At 36.6% G+C, this 23,615-nt stretch overlaps 1 protein-coding gene across 3 annotated transcripts in view; it reads left to right on the top strand.

Annotated features, from left to right (window-relative positions):
• CPNE8 (copine 8) overlaps nucleotides 1-23,615 on the top strand; it is a 91,859-nt gene that overhangs the window by 49,179 nt on the left and 19,065 nt on the right. For 2 of the 3 annotated variants that reach the window (XM_061366215.1, XM_061366214.1), the window contains exons 10-13: nucleotides 3,661-3,702; nucleotides 8,818-8,893; nucleotides 15,534-15,587; nucleotides 18,243-18,304. In XM_061366215.1, the coding sequence (XP_061222199.1) occupies nucleotides 3,661-3,702; nucleotides 8,818-8,893; nucleotides 15,534-15,587; nucleotides 18,243-18,304 (234 nt within the window). Of the gene's footprint in view, nucleotides 1-3,660; nucleotides 3,703-8,817; nucleotides 8,894-15,533; nucleotides 15,588-18,242; nucleotides 18,305-19,102; nucleotides 22,733-23,615 lie in introns of those variants that run through there. The other variant, XM_061366216.1, reaches the window with a different exon arrangement.

Below are 23,615 nucleotides of genomic sequence, written 5' to 3'. Positions count from 1 at the left end.
TCAGTAGTCAATATGAAGAAGCAGGACAGTAGAAAGTGCTTACATACACTGGACTAAGTATAGTGCTTTCACTCACAGTCATAAGGCTTTGTCTTTATAAATGGCTTATTAAAAAGTCAGAAGCTACTTGACTTGTGATTATTTTTTTATTTTTTTTTCCCCAAGAAAGTGGTATTAAATTATCATTTTGGGAGGGAATGGAGTTTTCTACCAGATCTTTGCTTTATTTTATGTATGATCATAGAATCATAGAATGGTTTAGTTTGGAAGGGATCAACTTAGATCAAACCAGTATCTTCTTCCAGATTAGCAAACGATTCTCATTAGTCAGAATCAAACCTAAACTACTCACTCTCAAGTCATATCATCCGTGAAACCATGTCCTTCCTCATTTGTAGCAACATTTGGGCAGCTTGGACACTGCCATCACATTTCTGTCTGTTGTACAGAGAAAATATCTGTTCCAAGATGGATACCAAAGGAAAAGAGCTTTTGTCATGGCCACAGCTTCCGTTTCTGGGCAACTCATCTGTCTGCTAATACATCACATTATACCTTTCTTACACATAAATATTCCCTGCTGCTCTTCATTCATAGAAAACGATCAAATTTTGGTAGGAACCAATATTTCTTGGGAAGGAATATGAGGTTTATGTTCCATTATTCTTGAAAATAAAGCCAGAAGTACAAATGGCTGCATATGGTATTTTTGAGAAATTCAAGTTCTGACCCTTTACTCTCGTCTCTCATACTGGCATGCCTGAGACTACTACATGAGTCTACTTAACAATTCTCATTCATATTACAGAATCAAGATGTCAAACATATAGGGAATGTCACAGGTCTGGAAAAAGTCTCCTTTTCTCATGAGAATACTTAGTCATGGAATCATAGAACAGTTTGGGTTGGAAGGGACCTTCAAAGATCATCTAGATCCAACCCCCTGCCACATGCAGGGACATCTTCTACTACACCAAGTTGCTCCAAGCCCTGTCCAACCTGGCCTTGAACATTGCCACGGATGAAACATTTACCACTTCTTTGGGCAACCCATTCCAGTGCCTCACCACCATCAAAGTAAAGAACCTCCTTGTATCCAACCTGAACCTCCCCTGTTTAAGTTTGTACCTGTTACCCTTTGTCCTATCACTATAGTTCCTGATGAAGAATCCCTCTCCAGCATCCTTGTAGGCTCCCTTCAGATACTGGAAGGCTGCTGTAAGGTTACCACACAGCCTTCTCTTCCGCAGGCTGAACAGCCCCAACACCAAACAGAATTAAAAATGGCAGTGCAGAATAGCCTGGATAGAAAAAAATAATTTTGATTCAATTGATTTGGGCTCTCAAATAGCACACATAGTTGGTTTCTGCATAAAGGTTTGAAGACACAAATATCCAAATCCAAACATTCTCTAACCTTGATTTTTTAAGTTAAAATTTTTTTAAACCATGTCATTTAAGTTAAAATAGTAGTGTAGAAATGATAAAATACCAGTATTTGAAGATTTGAAAGGCCTTTTAATGCCTTGCATGTCATGCAAAATAGGTAAACTCAAGATCTGTTATCAATGCCTTTAGTATGAAATAAATTTCAGGAAAGAGGAGCTATTCAAGGAAGAATTGCTTCTATGAAGTTACATATTTGAAGGTCCTTCAAATTAAATACAGTTTCCTTTGAAGGGTCAAATACTTGGTGGGATAGAGAAGGTTTGGAGCTGGTCTTGACTTCATTCCAAAGAATAATCAGTTTTCATTCTAAAGTGACTTAACCCCAAACTGAAATTCTAGAAGAGAGGTAAAAGCTAGCAATGCTGTGGTTGGAGACATTAAATTTGAGTTGAAAAGAGAAACATCCAGACAAAGCAAATCCTTTGCCTTTTCTGGAATATCATAAAAAATGAAAACCTAGGTATGAATTTGTTGGTGCACATAGTATCAGCTGTTGATCAGCCTTTTCCTAAAACTGTCGCTTCCTTGTGAATAAAATTATTCAACACATATTCAAATGTATTTCATAGGAAGAATGAGGAGCAGCTTCCGTGGAAGCAAATTATAATGTCATTGCTTGGATTCCTGTCTCATCTATTAATACCACAGACCTAATCACTTCATGTGAAACTGTTTTGAAGAATAGCAGTAAGCAAGCTGTTGCTTAAAATATAGAAAGTCTGGAGGTGTTATTTTTCTATCCCATGTTCAGTTCACTTTAGGCCAGATAGGATTCATTAGTTCTAATTGCTGAATTTATATATACTCTTTCTCCAGTAAAGGGAGAGAAATAAAACTGTAAACTGTCTCCATCCTGGTATGCTTCCTGTTTCATTACTGATGCTGATGATAATATACTTTATAGTATTTGCATTATAAGAAATCGGCTCTTCAAGTAAGTATGTAAAATAAGATTGATCCTTTACGTGGGAAAATTTTGTTTTCCACATTTTGTGTGTTTCCAGTCATCCCTGAAGGAAAACTAGTTAGAGCTGTCCTTTGAGGTTCACTTCACTCATAAGGAAAAAGTTCATCTCCACATTCCTCTTCCATTTGCAGCTTACCCACCGGTTCCTTACTCACTAAGAGGAGGATGAGTATTCCCACACTGTCCAGGGCAATCTGGCAGTTTGGGAAGAACTGGTACCCAGTGTCTGTTGTGTTCTACCTCATCCCACAGGCTGCTCGTCCCATTTCATTCCAAAGAACCAGAGTCATGGTTATGTCGTGTAATCTGATGGCTAACTAGTGTAGTCCAATGAAAGAACTAAACAACTATCCTGTTGGCTTTATAGGAATTAAAAAAAGAAAATTATGCTGCACTTTTGTGTCCTCTTTGGTCAGTTGGCCAAGCAGCATCCTCTTCTATTAAGAGCTAGAGGGGATTTTAAGAGGGAAAGAGTGGAGTCTGTAAAGAGCTACGAATTCTTTCTTCTGAACACACAGACAGACAAGGCCTTCACAAAATTTTGGGTGGATCTCACCAGCTTTATTTTCCATCACTGCACAGTGTTTAGAAAAGGTTAATACTGTCTACAAGATTGAAGTTTGATTGTGTTCTGGAATAGTTACTTTCATTTAGGAACCAAAATACACAGATTAGAATTCCTTTTTGCTTTTAATGTGCTTTACTTTGTATTTACTTTGTATTGTGAACATTGCTTGTCATCTGTACTTTGCTGCTTAATGATTTTGTGTTATAAAGGCCCTCTCAATCTCTGCACACTTCTCAAATATGGATATATTACTTTTTTTGTAAGATGTTATTACCCCACAGTAGTTACCCCTTTTCCTGGCACGTACCAAAGAAACCTTCACAATAAGTTCTAGATAGTTACTGTTCATAAAAACATTGATAATATTTTAGGTTTAAAGAATCATTTATTAAAAAAACCAACAAATCCCACAGAAAATTCAGAGCTTCGGAAGATAAAAATATATTGGTTAAACAGAAATTGTTCCTTTAGTTTCCGCTGTATTTTAACTCATGAAGATACGTTGAGTAACCTGAGTGTCATGCTATTTTCTACCCCATGAGAAATGACTAGAAAATTATGCCTTCTGGATGTGGCACAGTTGTTACACCCATATGCTATTAAAGTACAAGTATTAAAGGTAATCCTGGTACATTTTAATATATATTTTAATTGGTTGTGTTTTCTATTTTTTCAGGACAATTAAAGTAGAAGTGTATGATTGGGATAGAGACGGAAGGTAAGACATTAATTCTATTGTTAAGCTGTAGGGCTAGCCATGCTTAATAAATAGGTTAGCCTGTATATATTTATACATTTAGGCATGTTTTAAAATGTATAAACACACAGTGGCCAGAACAGGACTAGAGAATGTATTTATCAATATTTAGAGGTACAGGTACTGGATAAAAAGTTTTGCTGTGCTACAGTTCTGTTTTGTTTTGCATTTGTGGTAAGCCTATTTCAAACATGGTATGTGTATTTTCATACATAGAACAAGCACGATGAAATGCTTTGTGATCTGTAAAATCAGTTTCGTGAATCTCATGTTATCAGCTAATGTATGCATATGAAGGGAGGCATAATATATTTTGTAATCTATTTTCTTTTGCTTAAACCACTGCTTCATAAAGCATTGCTTTTCAAGTATGATAAAATGCATAAGCCTGCAATTGCTCTTTCATGGTTGCTTAGATATTGCAATGTGGAAACTACCTATTAATTATCATCATTTCAGATTGGGTTTGAACATTCATTTCCATGCCTGTCTTCATCAAAATGTGGTTCTAAACTCTCGAGTTGAAAGACCTGGGTTTTAAATCACTCCATTGCTAGAAAGAGGATGGTAGAATATACTTGGCGTTTCTGTTGCTAAATTCAAGAAAGGCACTCTGTTATTATTCAAGCTTGCTATCTGAGTGTGCCTTTTTTCTGAAGAAGTTAGGCTTTCAAATTGCCTTTACTTTGACAAACTAGATAGAGTTATTTTTTTTATCTGACTGGATGGATACCATTTAAGAATGTTTGAGCTTGTCTCTTAATATTTTGGTTAGAAACTTTACTCATAGATCATGGTAGTAGAACTTGTATGCAATAAAAGAATATATTGATTTCTATTTATCTTTCAGTTGGCCTGTCTTAAATATTTCCTATTAATCTTAATTTACATCTTTTACTATATGGATATGCATTTCTGTTTGTATTTTGCAGAGTATATTATTTATTATACAGCAGTGTCTTCAATATTGCTAATGCAATTTGCTTCTAGTGTTACAGCTAATGATACTGTGCTTCTGTGGCCCAACAGATTTTGTAATCATAATAGGCAAATTTATGGTGTGCTGCCATACATTTCCTTGCTGACAAGGTCGAAAACCAGTTTCAGCCTTCTCAGCTTATACCTTCAACTTGATTCCGTCATGAAGCCTGTTGGTTTATAAGCATTCTTGTCACAATTATACCTTCTATAAATACCTCTAATGCAAGTTCATCCTTCTTGATTAGATATTCCCTGGAGAGACAAAATAACATATTTGGCAATTAAAAATACAAGGATTTAAATTAACAAAGCCATATTAGCAAAAAATCACTTCATCACTGTAATGATGTGTTTCTATTAATATCCTTCATTCGTCACTTAGATTTGCCAAATCCTTAAAAAATGTGACATATTTATACTTTTATGTATAAACTGCAATATTTTTAATAATGTAAAAATAACAATTGAATTATATTACCAATTTAATAAAAAGCAAAGATCATTCATTATTAAGATATCAAATTCCATGTGCTGTCCCGTTTCATCAAAAATCACAGTCTGAGGTATGATTAAAAAGAAAATGAAGAAATCTGACAAATAGTATTATGTAGCTGCAATTCTGAGTGAAATTTTCAACATACTGTGCAATTTAGGCAGTCATTAGCCTCTACACTCTCCCAAACAGTTTGAAATATTATCTGCTTTTGCTTACCTCCCACTCTGAATACCTGTAATATCAGTATCTAAAAAACCCCAAAAGTGAAGGATACTTATTCACATATACTCCTTCTTACTCTAACTGTGTGACTTTTTTTGCCTTTTTCTTTCTACATATTTGCATTTAGAAACAGGCAGGACACTGGCATCTCACATGTTCAGTTCCTCAGAAAGATGAGACAGCACTCATCTCATGTAACTTCAGACAATGTAAAAATCAGACAACTAGATTGGACTAATCATTTAAGCTACTTCAGTAGCTTACAGGGAAAAATAGTCTGATTGAATCCATCCTAACTGGAATAAATTGCCAGTTCATGGAGCCCCTGACTTACTAGTGATCATAGCAAAGAACCTAAGTGCCTAATTTAATTTTGACATTGCCAAATGTATCTGAAGTGAATCCTTCTCAAGAATTAGTCTATCAAGTTTTTGTACAGTGCTGCTGTTACTTAATGTTAATTTCCATTTTCGATGGATTGTTTATAAGCTGTTGTTGCACTAATCGCCTTGTTGTGCTGAATTTGTTTGCTCCAGAGATGTGCAGAGTGGGCAGAAACAACCTTTGAAAGGTCATCAGAGAGCCTGCTAGATAGCAAAGCAATTTATGCTGAGTATTGCAGGTTATTCTGCAGTCAGTAAGGCAGCATTACTGTGCATATACTTGATTTCTGAATCTTGACTTGACTGACCTCAAGTCCTGACTTGCAGGTTTTTTTTTGCTTTTTCCCCATTCTGTGGTATCTGTGCTTTGAAAAAGTGGTTCCAGGGTGCTTTGTGTTGAGCTTCTTACTGTCATGTTCATGAATTACATTGATAAGAGTAATTGTATATTCCTAGCTCTCATTTATTCAAACATCACTTAAACTTTCTTGAGTAATAGTAATATAGGGCCTTTGTAACATTAACACAATTAGCAAACATTTGTTTGTCTCAAAACAGGTTTTTTATTGCTTCTAAGAGCTGTGACAAATCCAAAATATTTGATACTATAAGAAATCACAAAAGTTGGTTTTTGTTACTTTGGACAAGTCCACTTGCATGAAACAGAGACTTTTCTGTGGAACGTTCTCATCAGGGAAGTACATGCAGACAAGTTTTGCAGAAGGAAAGAATAGGATGATGTGCAGCTTCGCATCGGCACATTGACAATACTCTGGTGTTTTTATTTCTTTCTGAAGGCTTTTTCACTTAATTTCAGAGAAATTGCTACTTACATACATGGTGCAAAAGCCATTTTGCAGACTTCATGTTTATGATCTCTTACACGGAAGTGTGTTTGCCTTGAATTTTAAAACTGTAAATATTACCATGCTAACCTGGGGCCATCGAAACATTCATCTAAGAATCTAAACCCTGCAGGAGGGACTGTAAATCTCAGATTCCAGGCTTTCTCACCATATTTCTTGTTCTCCATCTTCATCCTCCTTCTCCAGCTAGATAGCTAATTTTTAAATTATTGCACTTTTCCCCTACTCATTGAAATATTTCTGGTGATTATTTGCCTTTCCTCCATTGTTGTGGGTTTTTTTTCCTTTAGATTATTAAAAAAAAAAATAAAAATCTTAAGTTAATGCAATTCCAAAAGTGATTTTCAGCACTTCAGAGCACAGTCTCAAATGTGAAGATTTAGGGAGATGGGGATCAAGTGATTATTCTGTGTGCTAAGAGTGATTCAGTATTCTGATATGTCACTCATGGACAAAAGTCTTCCAGTCTAGGAATATTTGGTGTTAGGAAGGCAAAGAGAACACCTTTGGATTCTCAGTCCAGAGACTAATAAGGATATCCATCTGGGGAAGTGTGATTATGAATATCAGGAGAGGTCAGTACCTTTTTCTCCTAATGGCAAAGGCAAATGCTAACAGACACCCATCTTTCAGCACCAACCTTGTGCAGGGGCATAACATCCATCTGAATACTGAGTGTTAAGATCCAGGCTGATGATATTCGAAGTGCAGAGAACTCTCAGACTGGTTATATATGCCCATACCTTTTTACTGTTGTTACTCAGAGGAATTATGTCTTTCTAGCTCGGTTCTTGTCAGTCTGTGCATATTGCTGCAAGAAAAGGAGGCTTTCCAGTGTCTCTCAGAATTAAACAACCACTTTTAAGCAATATGGTGTGGGTTTTTTTCCCCGTAGTTCGCCCTGTCTGGAATTGTTTATGTTTCTTCTGCTTGCTACAGGATGTTTAAAGGTAGTGGTTGAGCTATTGTCTGAATTTCTGCCTTTGAAATATACAAGCTGACTTGAAAATTTGAAGTATGAACTGTTACAAAAGGGAAAGATTCCTCTTTAACCAAGGTGAACTTTTCTCCAGTGCCATGGTTAGCCAAGGTTAAATATCTCTTACATGCTACAGCCTATATGGAACTGAAATTCCATAACCTGTATGGATGACTTCCTCTGTTCCCCTGGTTAAGTAGTCATTGCAGTCTGGAAAGCATTTAGTCAAAGGAGATGATACCTCCAAAACTGGGTTCTTAAGGAGAGTCTTAGTCTGTCTTGGAAGCAATTTCTCCTCTTATCTGAGGTAAGAGTTCAGTCACTTCTGGCAGACCTGTGGTTTCTGTGCCCAAGCTTCCTGACCTCTTACTCAGCCACCTTAATCAGCAATGCTTCATCCACTTGGCTTCCTCAGCCATCCTGCTCACAGTGGCTGTTTTGCAGCATGACATCCACTCATTAAGAGTTGACAAAGGAGTTTTCAAAATACAGGTGACAGCACAGGCATGTTGACTGTATTCTTCGAGAAGGAATAGAATTTAGAAAGGAAAAGCTTGGTAACCGCTGCTTTAGTGTTAGTTTAAGATCTGCTTTCCAGTGATGTCTAATGCTGTAAGTTAACTAGCCTCAGTGGATTGCTTTTCTCTTCTCAGATCTTTCTCTTCCCAGAGGGTCTTACTCTTGAAAGTACTGTTGAGTGTCCCATTGCACAAGTTGGTAGGGATGGTCTTTCCTGGTTCCAGTTACTCCTTTCACATTCATAATACCTCCCTTTCTCCTACATGGTCTTACCCTGTGGTGCCAATGGTCATCCAGTGAGAAAATGGTGATAGTTTTTGATAGCCTGCTTTGGTTTTCAGATTCCATAAGGCCATATTGGGGTCAGGTGACTGATTTACAGCCTAGTCCTCATTGTGCAGCTAAGTTAAGCAGAAGCCATCAGAAAGTTTTAAGCTTTTCATCTTTACATGTTTATTACTAATAGAGTGAATACACAACAGAGGAAGAAATAAAGGTTTTTAAACAAATTGTATCTTTTGCCATTGCTCCTTTCTTTGCCAGTTCATATTGACTGTCCTCTCTTTTGTGAATAGCTGTAACACATGATTTTTACAGTGCATTTGATTTGAAAACTTTTTCTTTATACAGCCATGATTTCATCGGAGAATTCACAACAAGTTACAGAGAGTTGTCGAGGGGACAATCTCAGTTCAATGTGTATGAGGTAAGTACTGTGAGCATCGGGAAATAAAAGAGAACACTCCCAATGTTTTCATGGCAAATTGATTAAGTTTGCACAGTACTTGTAAAAATCAAATTTTGGAATGTTTTCACATTTCCCTTTTATAAACAAAAACAGGGAATCTAAAAGTGTTGCTTCATAAAAAGATTTAGAGACAAGTAGGTATGTGTGCATATGTGTGTATGCACGCTGGGCTGTGATAGGGCAAAAAGAGCACTTCAGGCAGCTGGGTTGGCATGCTTGGAGAAGATACTGGGTTACCCCCACTTGTGTATGAACAATTTGTCATTTATTTCCTTTGCCAGCTGTTACATGTGTTGTATGTGGGTTTATCCTATCTGAGGAATATCTGACAATTCCTACAGCAAATGCAGAGTCACAATGCCTTTCACATTAAGTGCAGACTTTAGAATCTTTAGAGTTTTGACACAGGGCTTACAAGTGACAGATAATTTATCTTATTTATTGGCAGGGTTTTTCTTGTGATCAGTTGCCACCTTTGTATCACTCTTCTGGTTTAGGATTCATACATCTACCAGCTACTGGGATAGACAGGAAGTTGTCAATTCAGTCGTAGAGTTTTATTGTGCAGGCTTGTTTATTAAGACTCGTTTCTGAATTTAGTTTGAGATTATTGGGATTTTCCAAAATAGACTTTCCAAGATCAAACCTTATTGAGCTTCAAAATGTGCTGTAATTTACTCTCAGAAGCAATCACTGAGTTTGTGGAAACAAAAATTAAGATGCATAAAATTGAAGTGTCATAAAGGGACTCATTTTTGGCATCTTTCTTTTTTTGGACAGAGCCCTTTAAAAAATATACCAGATTTGGGCACAAAAAATTGACTGAAAAAAAAATAAATCAGTAAGACTCCTGCATTAAAAACTTCATTTTTAAATTAATATTCCAGAGGAATCTTAGTCTTGAATGAGAAGTATATCATGATATCTCAAAATGTGTTAAATAAGGAGAGTTAATGGAAGAGAATTAAAATGTATTTTGTTACTGAGAAGTATCAGTTTACATTCTGCAGTGTTAAACTACATTTTTTTTATAGATCCAAGAAATTTCATTTTCATTTTGAGTCCCCGTTAATCTTATGCATAACTTAGATCACTTCAGCATTGTCTTCAGCAGGTAACAGTGTGTAGTACCTTAACTTCAAATACTGTGAATGTGCTCCCCAGCTAGAAGCAGTACAGGTGAGTTGGAGTTACGCTTCATCTGAGCTAGTAAGTTCTGCCTAGGTTGTCCTACTAATGATCAGTTCAGGTGCTGACAAGACATGGTTATCCTTCTTTTAGGACCAGCGATAGGAAGTCTGCTCTGTGCTGTGTACCCATACTGGCACATACTGTGTCAAGTGTCTGCAGTCTATTGCATTGTGTTGTTGGAGTTGTCTTCCAGAATTCCTGTAAAAGGAATTGTTTTTTTTCACATGGTAAAACAATGTGCATTGTTTCAAGTTTCACCTCTTGTCTGTGTATGTGTGAAACCCTGTGTTGCCCTTTACAGTTTCTTTTTCACCCAGCAGTAGCCTAGTGCTTAGCACACAGCTACTGCTTAGTTCCTAAGCATCTAATTCACTGTTCTGATGATAGACATTCTTGGTGCATTTACACAAAACCCGTCAGCTGTCTCCTGATACTGATGTAGTGGTGGTGTTTGGGAGCAGTGGTCTGCTTAATTAGAGCAGTGTCACCATATAGCCCCTGCAAGGACTCATAAACAGCAATTTTCACATTGAATTAATGTGTGTATTTCAGACACCTTTCTATTCTCCTGTGTGAAAATACATGTTATTGCATTTGCACATGTCCAGCCATGTGTGTTAAAGGTTTTTAGCACCCTCCATCTCACACATGCTCATAGACAAAGTGTATGAATTGTGCCACATACTTTCAGTTTCTCTAAGGTGAAGTGCTGTACCTGTAGCTTTTGCTCTGTAGGGCTTTTATAGCCTCACTTACTGAGATTTGCAAAGAGTCATCTTTATTTTTAACTTCACTGTTTTGTTGTCTCTCTCATTTCTGTTCTAATTTTTGCCGTCTTTCATTTCTGGATATGAGCATTCATACAACACAAGAAGACTATTGTGTAGGCAAGGTACAGTCTGTGCTGTGTTTATTGTCCTAAGGTGTCTATATACTGGGGACAGGGGAACTTTAGAAGAGTCCGAACATGGAGTTCACATTCAGTACTTCACATCACAGAGTCATGAACCCAAAGACTGTGTGATATACAGAGACTATTTTGGTGTGCATTTTTTTCTTTTACAATTTCCAGACAGTACCTCTGTCTGATAACTCTTGACAGATCCTTTGATGAAATATTTTGTCCCCGTCAGAGTTTATAATAGTATATAATAAATATATGTGTTCAAATAGTATTGAACACAGGAATGGTCCAGTTTTGAGTTTAGATGTGTTTTCCTTTCTTTCACTTTGAAGAGTCTACAATCTCCTCTAATGAACTTACAAAATGTTTGTATCAGTTGAGTAATGAACATAACCCAGGAAAACAGCATCTGCCAAGGTGCCTGAGGGAAAGATAAGAAAGGTGACAGTGCATCCTACTAGAAATTGCCTTCATTTTGCCTTGGTTATTGGAGCCTCACTCTTGGGTTTAGACCCTGGCTCTTATCCTCATGCAACAGATTGCTGTCATCACAACACAGTACAAATGCACATTCCTTCCTAGGTCTGATTACCCGAAGTATTATTCTAGTTAAAAGCAGCCCTCTCTTGAAAAGTGTCATCGTACACAGAGCAATCGTGCTCTCTAGGAGTTCTGATAGCATAAAATGGGTCCTCTTACTGCATTAGCAGTTTCAACCCTTGGCTTATATAATGCAGACCAAATATAGTACTTGAAGAAAAAAATAAGGCACCTAGTATTTTTCCCCCTGTTGTTTAGAAAGTCTCTAAAAGTGATTCTTCTTTCCTGTATTCTTTCCCAGCTTCTACCTGGGACATTGCGTGGGATATTTTTTTTTGGTATTTCTTTAGTGACTCTGTCCTTGATCTCTGGTGTTACTGGAAGTCAAGATTTTGATCATACCCCTCTCACCCCTACCTTCCCCAGAGGAAAGTAATATCTAAGGCTCCCAAACATGAGCAATGGTCATATGTGCCATCTGAAAAAACAGGAAAAATCATTTTTTTCCACCGAATCTGCCTTTGACATGGTCTTGCTAGTATGACCAACTCCTCTTTCAAATTGGCAGCTAATCTGCCTTCAAATTATACTGCAGGTAATACAAGTGCTTCTGCTATATGATGCCACCTGGTGAATTGTGGATTAGAAGGTTCCACGTTAACATCAGGAAGAACTTCTTTACTGTGAGAGTGACAGATCACTGGAACAGGTTGCCCAGGGGGGTTGTGGAGTCTCCCACATTGGAGATATTCAAGGCCCGCCTGGACAAGTTCCTGTGTGATGTACTCTAGGTTACCCTGCTCTTGCAGGGGGGTTGGACCAGGTGATCTCTCGAGGTCCCTTCCAACCCTTGGGATTCTGTGATTCTGTGACTTAAATATACTTTAAGTCTTTGTTTCACACACAGCACCACTCATATGGGCTGTAGCTGCTTTTGGGGCAGTTGCAAGACTAGCTGTCTTGACGACTGCACTTCTGTTCCCTCTTTATCCATTCTGGTAGGAGAGCCTATTCCTGAATTTAGACTCATATGTGTCCAGGTTGGTGAAACTCCTGACCCTCCTGGCTGCAAGATCTTCATTGGTGCAATCATAATCCCATGATTGGAACTTCTTTCAAGTTCTGCTTCTCCCAAGGCTGATTCAGATGTAATACAAATCCGGCTAATTAGTCATGGTGATCATGGTAGTTTAATTTCAAGACCTCTTATGTCCCTCAAAGTAAATACTTAAGACTTCCTTCTGGTTTGTGAATATGCTTTTTGAAGTATTTAGGTCGGCTTCTCTATTTGTGCCATGAGTTCCAATGTCACCCAGTTTGCATGCTCAGTGTCTCTCTGAACTGAACTATGTTTTTTATTCCTCATGGAATGATATTCTTGCTAATAATGAGAAGACAGGCCTATGTGGCTGTAGCCTAGGTTGTTTTTTTTCCTGTATGGTGTACAGATCTGTGTTAGTCCTTAAGCTATCCTTTAATTGGTCTTGGACTACTGCCATTTAACTTCAGTATTTTGCAGAATTTCATGTTCCTAATATAGGTGATCACATGTAGGATGGTTTAGGCAAGCACTAATGCAAGGTAGGGAAATAGGGTGCTCCAATTATGTACTGCATTATATTTAAGAAATGATCAAAGGTGCTACTGTGCAGAGCAGGACAAAGATAACTGAAAGCCATGGGGGTTTTTCATATTTAGATCCAAGATCAACCCAGCGTTACTGTGGTTTACTATGGATAGTGTCACAACACAGATTACTGTATGCAGTGAAAATGTCCTCTCCTGTTGTATCGCTGACATGACTTCTACTCTACCAGGAATATTCTGTCATAACATCTTAATTAATTTTGCAGTTTCTTGAATATAATATCAGTATCTCACTCCCATGAATACTGTCCATTTCTTGAGCATCTTGTATTTGCCTCCCCACACTGCAGTCCTCTGTACTTTGGTATTGCTTCTACTAGATCTGTCTGTGCAGTATCAGAGCAAAAGAGACTGGACAAATTCTTTCTTCATTGTTTTGCATTTACAAACTGACCCAAGGCAGGTGGAGAAATTTGTAGGAATCCCATATTTTTAGATTAGAAACATTGCTATAACAAGCACTTTTCAATTGACCTTGTTATAAAAGGTAAGAGTTCATGTAGCTTCCTAGATTACTGCAGGGGTGTGAGACTTCAGTTTATTTATAGTTACCTGAAATTTGAGAAAACAAAACAAATAAAATATATTAAAAAAAAACAACAAACAACACATAAACCCCACATCAATATTATAGTAATTGTAGTATCTGGAATTACATGAGGGAGATCAGCTGCCATTTAGTTCATCTTTGATCAAGTAGATGCCTTGTTTCCCGTGATATTTCACTCCAAGCTCTAGTGCATTTCCTCACAATTCCTAAGCCAATTATCAAGTTGCTTGAAGCAGAAAGTTCAGATGAATCTCCTTTTTGGCATTTACTGACTGCTGGCAAGAAATATGCTGCTAACTCAGGCCTGATCACTGGCTTCTGGAGAGCTATGAATGAAGGGCCACAGGGCAGGCAGGCAGTCTGTTACCTTCCTCTTCTGGTCAGTTGTCAGCAGGAGTCACTTTCTGGATGAAATTGAGGTTCAGCAAGAATTGTTAATAAACCACCATTACACAGATTTAATCCATTGCTTGCCAGTCATACTGCTAATAAGAGAAAAGGGTTATCTGGTTGGTGGTTTTTCTTAAGTATTAAAGGGTTTATGCGTGTGCAAGGCAGTAAAAGCTGTTATGAACACTTAATAGATAACTGTGTGGCATACTGGAAGGAAAGAAGCAGTCACTGTCATTTAGCCTGTTTGGGAAGACCTCAAATGATAGTTACCTCTTTCTGCCTTAAGTTTCACAGCTGTTCTGTGTTGCACAGGGAATATGATCTTCAAATGTAACACCATTTTGCTTTGGGGGAGAGAATTTTTGGAGGATATATATTACAATTTTTCACATTTTCAGGCAAAATTCTTGAAATGTTTTATAGCAGTTAAGTGACTAAAATTTCAGTTGGGAATGTTTTCATTCTTTGTCGTTCACGGAACATTTGTGAGTAGCTTACATCAGAACTTGACAGTAAGCCACGAGGATTTGTGTTTCCTGGTTATATAGCAGATCATGGATTGACGTAATTAACAAAATAATGTTTTGCTTCCAAATTCCATGCACTATTTTGAAAAAAGCAGTACATTTTAATATGTATATGATAAAACTGACTGAGACTTGCCTTTGAATGGGTAGGTATTCAGAAGGGAAACAATTTTTATTGGTGGCTACAGTGAGAAATCTCATAGGCATGGCTTCTGTGAAGATGCTTGAGTATGGGGCGTGCACAGAGCCCCCACAACTCCTGCACACCAGTAACCTGGTGATCTGTGCTATTTTCATTAAGTTACTGACTAGCTTTCATTCAGGCACAGTATGATCTGTTGCCCCAGTTGCTCTTTCTGTCAGCCAAATCCTGTTGCACCAAATACAAAAACTAGGAGCAGAACAACTCTCATGTTTCTCAGATAATACTGAGAAGATGGAAGCAGGTTGACCGGAATGTGAAGAGGTACATTTTGAGATGGAGAAGTTGTGACACAGTACACTGAAACACTGGAATCAGGCACGCAGAAAAATGCAGAATCTTGTGAAAATCCAATGAAGTGTTTCACTGAGTACTCAGATTTAATGAAGACTGTCACCTCTGTTTCACAGGTCCCCTATTTGTCAATAGCAGCACTGTCTTACCTAGCAGGTACCATGAAGATAAATTCACTGGTTTTCAGATATGCCTGTATCCCAGCATTGGGGTGCTTAAGTAAACAGGATGCTTAGTGAATTTAGAATCCACTAAAAATAGACAATTTTCTGTATCAAAAGTATCTTAACACTTGTCTTTATGTTAGATCATAAATCATACTGCTTTAATATTTGTATCTGTGTTTCTAGGTAATAAATCCAAAGAAAAAGGGAAAAAAGAAAAAGTATGTTAATTCTGGAACAGTAAGTAAATGTATTTTATGTTACCGGATGCTTTTAACTTGAAATAGGATATAACTGATTTGTAATTTAACAGGATTAGAGCAGAAGCTGCTGTGAAGGCCACAACAGTAAATTATTTACTGTTATACAGCATTCATTTCAGATTTTTTTAATTTAAAGACTCTTAATAAAAGCTCTGACCAAGTGTGTAATGAATTCCAAAAGAAGTTATACTAAAACTTCAGTCAAATTTCTGAAATTACTGGACTGTTTGTCTGAAACAGATGGACTTTCAGAAGTCAATTTTCTTCTTAAATTTAGCTGCTGAGTTAGCATCAGTAAAAGCTAGTGTGCTTAGCATGTCTAAACCAAAATGAGTCAACATTTTTTATTACATAGGAGTTTTTGTAGGTTAATGTTAAAAGATCTGTTACTTCAGTTTGGGATGAGAGTTTAATGTCCTGTTGTTCATAATCTGTTTTATGAACCATTAGCAATACAAATAATTCCCATTTTCTCAGCTTCTGTGTTCTGGAATCCATGAAATTCAAAATATCATTAAAAATAATGAAGATAAATATTGAGGAATTGTATATTGCAAAACTAATCAGATGTAAGATAGGTTTTTTGAAAGATCCAGCATGTGGGTGTTTTTTCCACATGAACAGTTCCACTGAAGTCAGTAGGGCTACTTTCACTCTGAACTCTAGCCTTGAAGGAATGTTTTGTCATTCTCAAAGCTTGTATAAGTCTGTTCATCAGTAGGAAAATAAACACTTATTTTGTACCTCTGCTTTAAATTGTAAAAAATAAGCATAAGCAGCTTGTCCATGAACATTTGCCATTCAAGATCTGATTCATTAGGTAACTTTTTTTCTTACATATTCCTTTTACTACAATTTAATGTGTTTAAAGTTCTGTTATGCTAAATCAGTGAGTCAGAAACTTATGAAAAATTGCTATTTTAAATCAATACTAAAAGTAAGTGTACTCAGAATGATATGAAATCTGGCTTAAGGTACAGGAAAGCAAAAAATGCATTTACATGTTCTATTTTCCTGTTGAATTTGGTTTGAAGTATTTTAACACCTTCACATGTATCTGCATTTGAAAGAACATATTTTAGTCACACTTGAACAGACAGAATCAACTGTGTCTTGTTAGCCTTTGTCTCAAATTACATTGAAATTTCCAATAAACAGTAGTTAGCAATTTTCTTTGCTCTTTTCTTCTGTATCAGTGTTCTGTTGGCTTTGTAATTTCTCTATCAAGTCCTTTTTGCATCCATTTGCCCTTCTGTTACTCCTTCAGGCTTCCCTTATGCTTCTCCAAATTGTCACTTTCCTATGTGTTTGCTTGCAGGTTTTTTTCTGTCCCCATCATTAATCCAAGATACTCCTTATCCTACAGTTGTCTAAATTTTCACATTTCAAATTATCATTCTCCCTAATAGGAGCTGGCTTTTGGAGAACTTTAAGGGAATTGGATACCTATCATTGACCACTCTCTCACTGCTGCTTTTAAGGACAGTGTACATACAGTAACCATATCGATTCATTATCACTTAAGGGGTCATTTTAAATTCAGACAGCCAAAATGACATACTAAGCAGAAATGTTTATACATGATTAGTTTTGAACAATACCAAGCAGTGAAATGTAAAATAACCATATAAAACTTGGAACATTGGTATTGTCTGTATGGAAGTAAACACTTCGGCTGCTTTGAAAGGGTATTGTTGTCTGTTTTCATTTTTTACCATTTAAAATCAGATTCACTGAAAACATTTTCTTTAACTAGTTAAGATGACCAACTGTAATAACAAATGAACCATTAAAATGGCTGTGTCCAGTGGGAAATCACATAAAAATTTTCAATCTTATATGGAAGACCATGCTACTGATAGTCTGGTGGAACTATATATATATATGCATATATATATATAACTATGTATGATTGTCTGATCTCAGCTTGAAGGGTAATTTGATGGTTTTAAACTTTGGAAGTCACTAAGACTCACAGAGAACCTGTGACAAAGAAAGTAGGATGGAAGGCAGAATTGCTGCCTATAATCTCATTCTGAGTCCAAGTTTACAACAGAGGATATTTTCAGGTTTTATATTTTGCTGTAGTTGGAAGCAAATCAAATTTCATGACAAACTTCCACCCCCTTTTTATTCAGTGTATCGTTATCGGTGAATTTGCTGTGTGTAGTTATTTAGGCAGTTTTCATTGACTGCCTGATGCACTTATATTGTGTTTTGTGTCACTTTGTAGATAAAACAAAATTAAATTATTTGTTTCATAAATGATGTGCAGTATATGAAGATCTTAAATACTGGCTCTTTTCCACTTGAGTTTATACTTCTGGGACTCTGCTGAAAATGCCAGTAACACATTTAGACCACTACCCGTGTGATCAGAAGATGAGTATGTGGTAACCTGCCCTGGAACACAATCTTCTATTGCTTAAATGTGGCTTAAACCCCCCCCCCAACAAACAGTTGTGGTAGACTTCCAAATTTGCCTTTTTTTTTTTTTTTTTTAATCTTTTTTCCCTAATACTGTAGGAAATTTTGTCTTAAGGACAGAGCTCCAAAAACATTGTGCTTATGTCTCTACTTGTTCAACTGGGAAATGACAATTCATGTCTGACTCTCTTTTATTTGCTTTCAGGTAACATTGCTTTCCTTCCTAATTGAAACAGAAGTTTCATTCCTTGACTATATTAAAGGCGGGTATGTGATTGACAACAAACCTTTCTTGTTTTCACAGTCTCAATGTAATTCACTAACAATTTGTGTATGTACTTTGCATATGATGACTCTGAGTAGTATCTGTAAAGAGATGTATTGTTTCCTCATTTTAGAGGCTGTCCTTTGCTACATAAAACCTGCAGTTACCAATGTAAGTTAAGTCATGGAACTTCGCTTAAAATGTTGGAATTGGTGTTGGTACTAAAACACTGAGATTAGGTAATGACCTCTGATCAGCCAGTGAAAGTTGGATTAACTGAAAGGGAATTACCTAGTTACAATAAAATTAGTATAATGCTGGTTTAGTTCTTGTGATTACACTGACCTTTGGTGTATTTAATATTGGCATTTATTTAGAGCCTTTCCCTTTCAAAGGTATTTTTTCACTACTAATTATGTAAAATTTATAACACGTTCCATTTCTCATTTATTGTCATTTTCCCAAAAGGGAAGTAGAGACAGAAGCATTGCATGGCTTACCCTAGAGCATGCCTAGGTTGAATCCCAGGAATTCCTCAGGCTCTTAACCTCCCTGCCAGAACATAGTTCTCTATGATAAATGAAAATACTTTGTTACATGTTCCTAGGCACTTAGTATAGATTTTTGAGGCATACCATCTGAATATACATCCCACATGTATTTTAAAGCATTGATTACCTGTGAAGAAAAAAGTTACTTTTTTTGTGCCATTTTTCAGCCAGGCTTCAGATGAAATGAAAAAGGACTCTGTGTTGTATTTTGGCAGTAGCAATATAGGGCTTTGACTTTGTTCCCAACAGTGGCAATCCTATGTTCCTGTTGTGGACTTTAACAGAAGCAGAAAATGGCCATCCATCCGTGTTTACCGGAAGTTTGTACTGAATGAAGTATATGTATGCACAAATGCACAAAGAAACAGTTTTTACCTCTAGTGTTTTGTGAAGCATGTTGTACATATTTGCCACAACCATCTTATCCCCATTCATTCAATATTCATCTCTACAAGAAGAGTGTGTGTAAGGATCTGAAGAATTGTTTTATATCTAAATTTGGAAAGAAAAATATATGGTGGATGCATTTGTAATCTTTTCAGAGTGGTTTAACACATTTCTCACTGAGATGTTACAATACAAGTTAATAAACCTAATTACATTCTGTAGACAAATAATAGAAATTTTGATTACAAATAATACTTTGTTGTTCTTACTGATATTTTTGTGTATATCTCTGTAACTGCAAGTCAAAGAAGACCTATGGTGATAATTACAGTTTAAGATTTTTTCTGCTCTTTTATATAGAGTATAATTCAGCAGAATGCTCTGTGCTTAAAAGTGTGAGCAGAGCATTAATACTTCTTGTTTAATTGTTTCATATAGAATCCTGTTTAGCGATTCATACCGTTATTTGTGTGTACATGCCAGTGAAAACTGTAGAAGTACTTGTATAAAATGTTACCTTTCTGCAACATATACAGTTTTATAAACATGACCAGGAGGCTGAGACTCAGACTCATTCTCTTGGCTTCTCTCTCCCTTCATTTATCTCATTTAATACTACTACATATCAGTTGCAGTCCGGTTGGCAGATTATGAGGGAAGGGGGAAGAGAAGATTTCATCATTAATCAGTCTGTTTTCCCATCATGTCCTCCAAAATTGTTTTTTTTAATTCCCTGGTTTTCTTCCATTTAGTTAGGCAAGGGTAAGAAAACACTGATTCTGCAATAGGCACAATATTGAATCTTTGGTAAATGGATGCTTATGAAATACTTGATGTTCAGAACTTTCATTGTAATTGATTTGAGGTGTCTAGAAGTAATATTGATTTAATGGAAATCTTAACAGCTTTAACTGCAATAAATTGGGATTACAGTCTTAATTTCATTTTTGGTTTGAGTCTGCATCTGTTTAATTGGGATATTCCATTATCAGTATCATCAATATGACTTGGTTGTGGTTTTTTTTTAAAGGTCTGAAGAATTAAATAGAAGTTTGTCCATAAATTCTAATTCCATTTTACTACACAACACTGGATTTTATAGCAGTGTAACAGGAAAGAGGTGGATGTCTCTTTTGCATCCACCTACTTCTTAAGAATCTTACATCTTACTAGCTGGCGTTTGCTTACATCTTGATACTTTATCCTGTATTTTGCCATACTGACCTTCCCACATTTAAAATAGGTACAGTGTGCTAAGAATTGATGTATATTTCAAAATCTGTTTTCTCCTGCCACTTAGCAGTGAAAAACATATCCCTATCAAAATACCTCCAAATGTATGGATAAGCTCCGGAATGCAAGGTATAAGGCCGTGAACAGGAGAGCAATTGAAATTATCCTGGTTTACAGGAATGACTGTCAAACCGTTAGTTCGTAGTCTGCTTGGTTTTGTTTGGAAGAGAAACCAGGAGGCAAAAAGTTGCAAGATTCAGGACAGAAAGGATATTTCTGTGCAGAAGTTCCTAGACTCTTTGACTTAGAATAGGGCGTGTACTACCAAGTTACTCTAGGCATCTAAATCAGTGACATTCAATAAGCTGAATCTTTGTGCAACTCAAAAATATTGTCATCTCCTATGTCCCAGATTAGTGGAAGATAGGAAGAAATGTTTTTCTCCTGTCCTGTTAAAAGCCTTTCCTTCATCCAGGTTTTTGGAAATGAACACTCACACATTGTTTAGGTTCTGAGGGCTTTCGACATACATTTTTAACGTAACTGTATTTAATCATTAATGGTCAAATGGAAATCTAGAACTCTTTTCATGACAGCTATTTCCATCCAACCACTACACCATATAGTGTAGTGGCATGCATATTTGATGTTCAGAGCAGACCTGCTGTGAGATAAACTTATGAAGCAATGGCTGTCCTAACTACACATTTTGGAGGCTTTACATATATTTCTTGTATCCTTGGAGAATAATAAGGAGTAATAAGACTATACAAGAGCAAGGTCTTGTAGAGGCTTTGTCAGAAGTATGTTCTCTAAGTTGATACAGCATTTGGCCAAACAGGAATCTGCAAAGGGGAAATTATAACTGTCACTGGGGACTTAAATACCATGCAGAGGATGCAGCCTGTTGGTAGTGTTACTTACTCCATTAGCTCCACTGTAGAGTTCTGCGCAGTAAGTGATCCTCAAACCTTCAACAGCTCCCCCCGCTAACAGACCAGCTGGTTGTCACTCTGAAGCCACAGGAGGAAATATGTATTTCCTTCCAATGTACTGTTTAAAAAACCCTAATTGTTACAAATGTTATCAAGACTAATCAAATGCCACATCCAGACTTGTTTGTTCCCTTATGTATATCAGTGATGACAGAGCTCTTATTAAAAGACAGTAAGTTTTGACTTGCTTTCCTAAAGAAACAAACAAAATGGCTACTCTGTCACTGTGAGGTGAAAATTACTGTTTCTTTTAGGATACTTTCTCCATTTTTCATGGTAGTATAGAGTAAAATCACCTGTACAGGTAGCAAATACGCCATGTCTTTCTATACCAGCTAAATACTGGCAGAGCAGTAGTGATCTGTCCAGCTCTGAATCCGTAAGAGACATTGCTCTGCTTGGATATTTTACTGTAGTTCTCCCTTGAGATGGGACATGAAGCATCTCAGCCTGCCTAGCCAGGTGTCAGTGTTTTAGCAGCTTTTCTGCAAAGCCTCATGACCTTGCAGCATCACTCGTAGCAGGTGTCATGAGCTTTTAGTATAGCTCCTTGGAGAACAACACAGCTGGAAAAGCAAGGACATGGCCTTAGACAAAGAATTGTCTTTATCAGAAACAGAAGTTGTGTTCTTTTGATGTATTTTAAAATTTGCGTCATTAAATCAGGCACCTAAATTTGTGTCACGGACTCCAATTTTATCAGCTTTTTAAAATTTTGAATGTTTTTATTCTGAATTAAGGAATTTTGAGCTAATGTCCCTTATACAAAATACATTAATCAAGACTACTATTTAAAAATAGGTACTTGTTGATGAAGGCTAATAGGTTAATAATAACAGTAACTTAAAAATATGTAGTTGATGCAACTTAAGAATTAGTGTATTAAAAAGAAATAAAACATGCAGGAGAAATAAAAGCAGGACAGTGGACTTTCAGCTGTATTCATTACATTTAATTTGGTTCTAGAATAATGTGTGTTACCATGAAAACACTTCTTGAAATGTCATCCAGATTAATTTTCCAGCCATCCCATTTGGCTTCCAACGTAGTTATATCTGATGTTTTCATGGCACACAGCTTTTAAATTAGCCTTTCTGGCTTAAATTTTAGTTATGACTGGTTAATTGTTTCAGTCTTGGTGAAATGGTAAAGAAATAAATAGCTTTTCTTAATCTTTAATACAAAAATCATTCACAATATTACAGCTGCTTTTGAAAATATTTTTGTAATGGTGTTAATTTGAAGTTAAATTGTTTGAAAGACCCAGCTTCGTGTTCAAAAAAGGTTTAATTGCATTAATTGATAATTCTGACTACAAGGTTGACCTGTGTTTTTTACCTTTTTACAATTTATTATTCCTTTCCTCAGAGGAAACTGGTGCCTTGTGTAACTTAGTATTCCATATCTCTTTTCCATGAGATCATGTTCAGAGGGATGTTTCTAGTATGGAATCAGAATTGTTTGGAAAAGACCCTTAAGATCGTCAAGTCCAACCACTAACCTAGCACTGCCAAGTCCACCACTAAACCATGTCCCTAAGGGCGTCTACACATCTTTTAAATGCCTCCAGGAATGGTGACTCAGTCATTTCCCTGGGCAGCCTGTTCCAGTGCTTGACAACCCTTTCTGTGAGGAAACTTTTCCCAATATCCAACCTAAACCTGTCATGGTGCAACTTGAGGCCATTTCCTCTTGTCCTATTGCTTCTTACTTGGAGAAGAGACTGACCCCCACCTTGCTACAACCCCCTTTTAAGTAGCTGTAGAGACTGTTCAGGTCTTCCTTGGGCCTCCGTTTCTCCGTACATATGTTGTGTGATACCATGAAACAAAACAGTCATTGAAAACATAGGGCAATCATGGTTTGCAGGTTTGGTCCAACAGAGTTTTGGGGCAACAGAGTTTTGTTCTGACTTCCGTGGTTCTTTATAAGCCATAAATGATGTTCTCTGTGGTCATGTGTCCATAATGCAAATGACAGCTTTATTAAGAGTGGGATCTGGTTTTCTGAACTATATAGGCTTTTAATGCCATTTTAGACTTCCCAAAATTTTCATGGTGTACTAAATACACTGGGGTCTTTAAAATAGCGTTAAGAAGCTATATTTAGGAAACTGGAATCTAATCTATATACAGTCATCTATAAAT

This window comes from Neopsephotus bourkii, unplaced genomic scaffold (assembly GCF_033783945.1).
Source record: "Neopsephotus bourkii isolate Nb327-2 ecotype Australia unplaced genomic scaffold, CSIRO-AGI_Nbou_v1 NB_1328, whole genome shotgun sequence".
Taxonomy (NCBI): Eukaryota; Metazoa; Chordata; class Aves; order Psittaciformes; family Psittacidae; genus Neopsephotus; species Neopsephotus bourkii.
The sequence above is the reverse complement of the archived record's forward strand: the minus strand, read 5'-3'. Positions and strand labels throughout refer to the sequence as shown.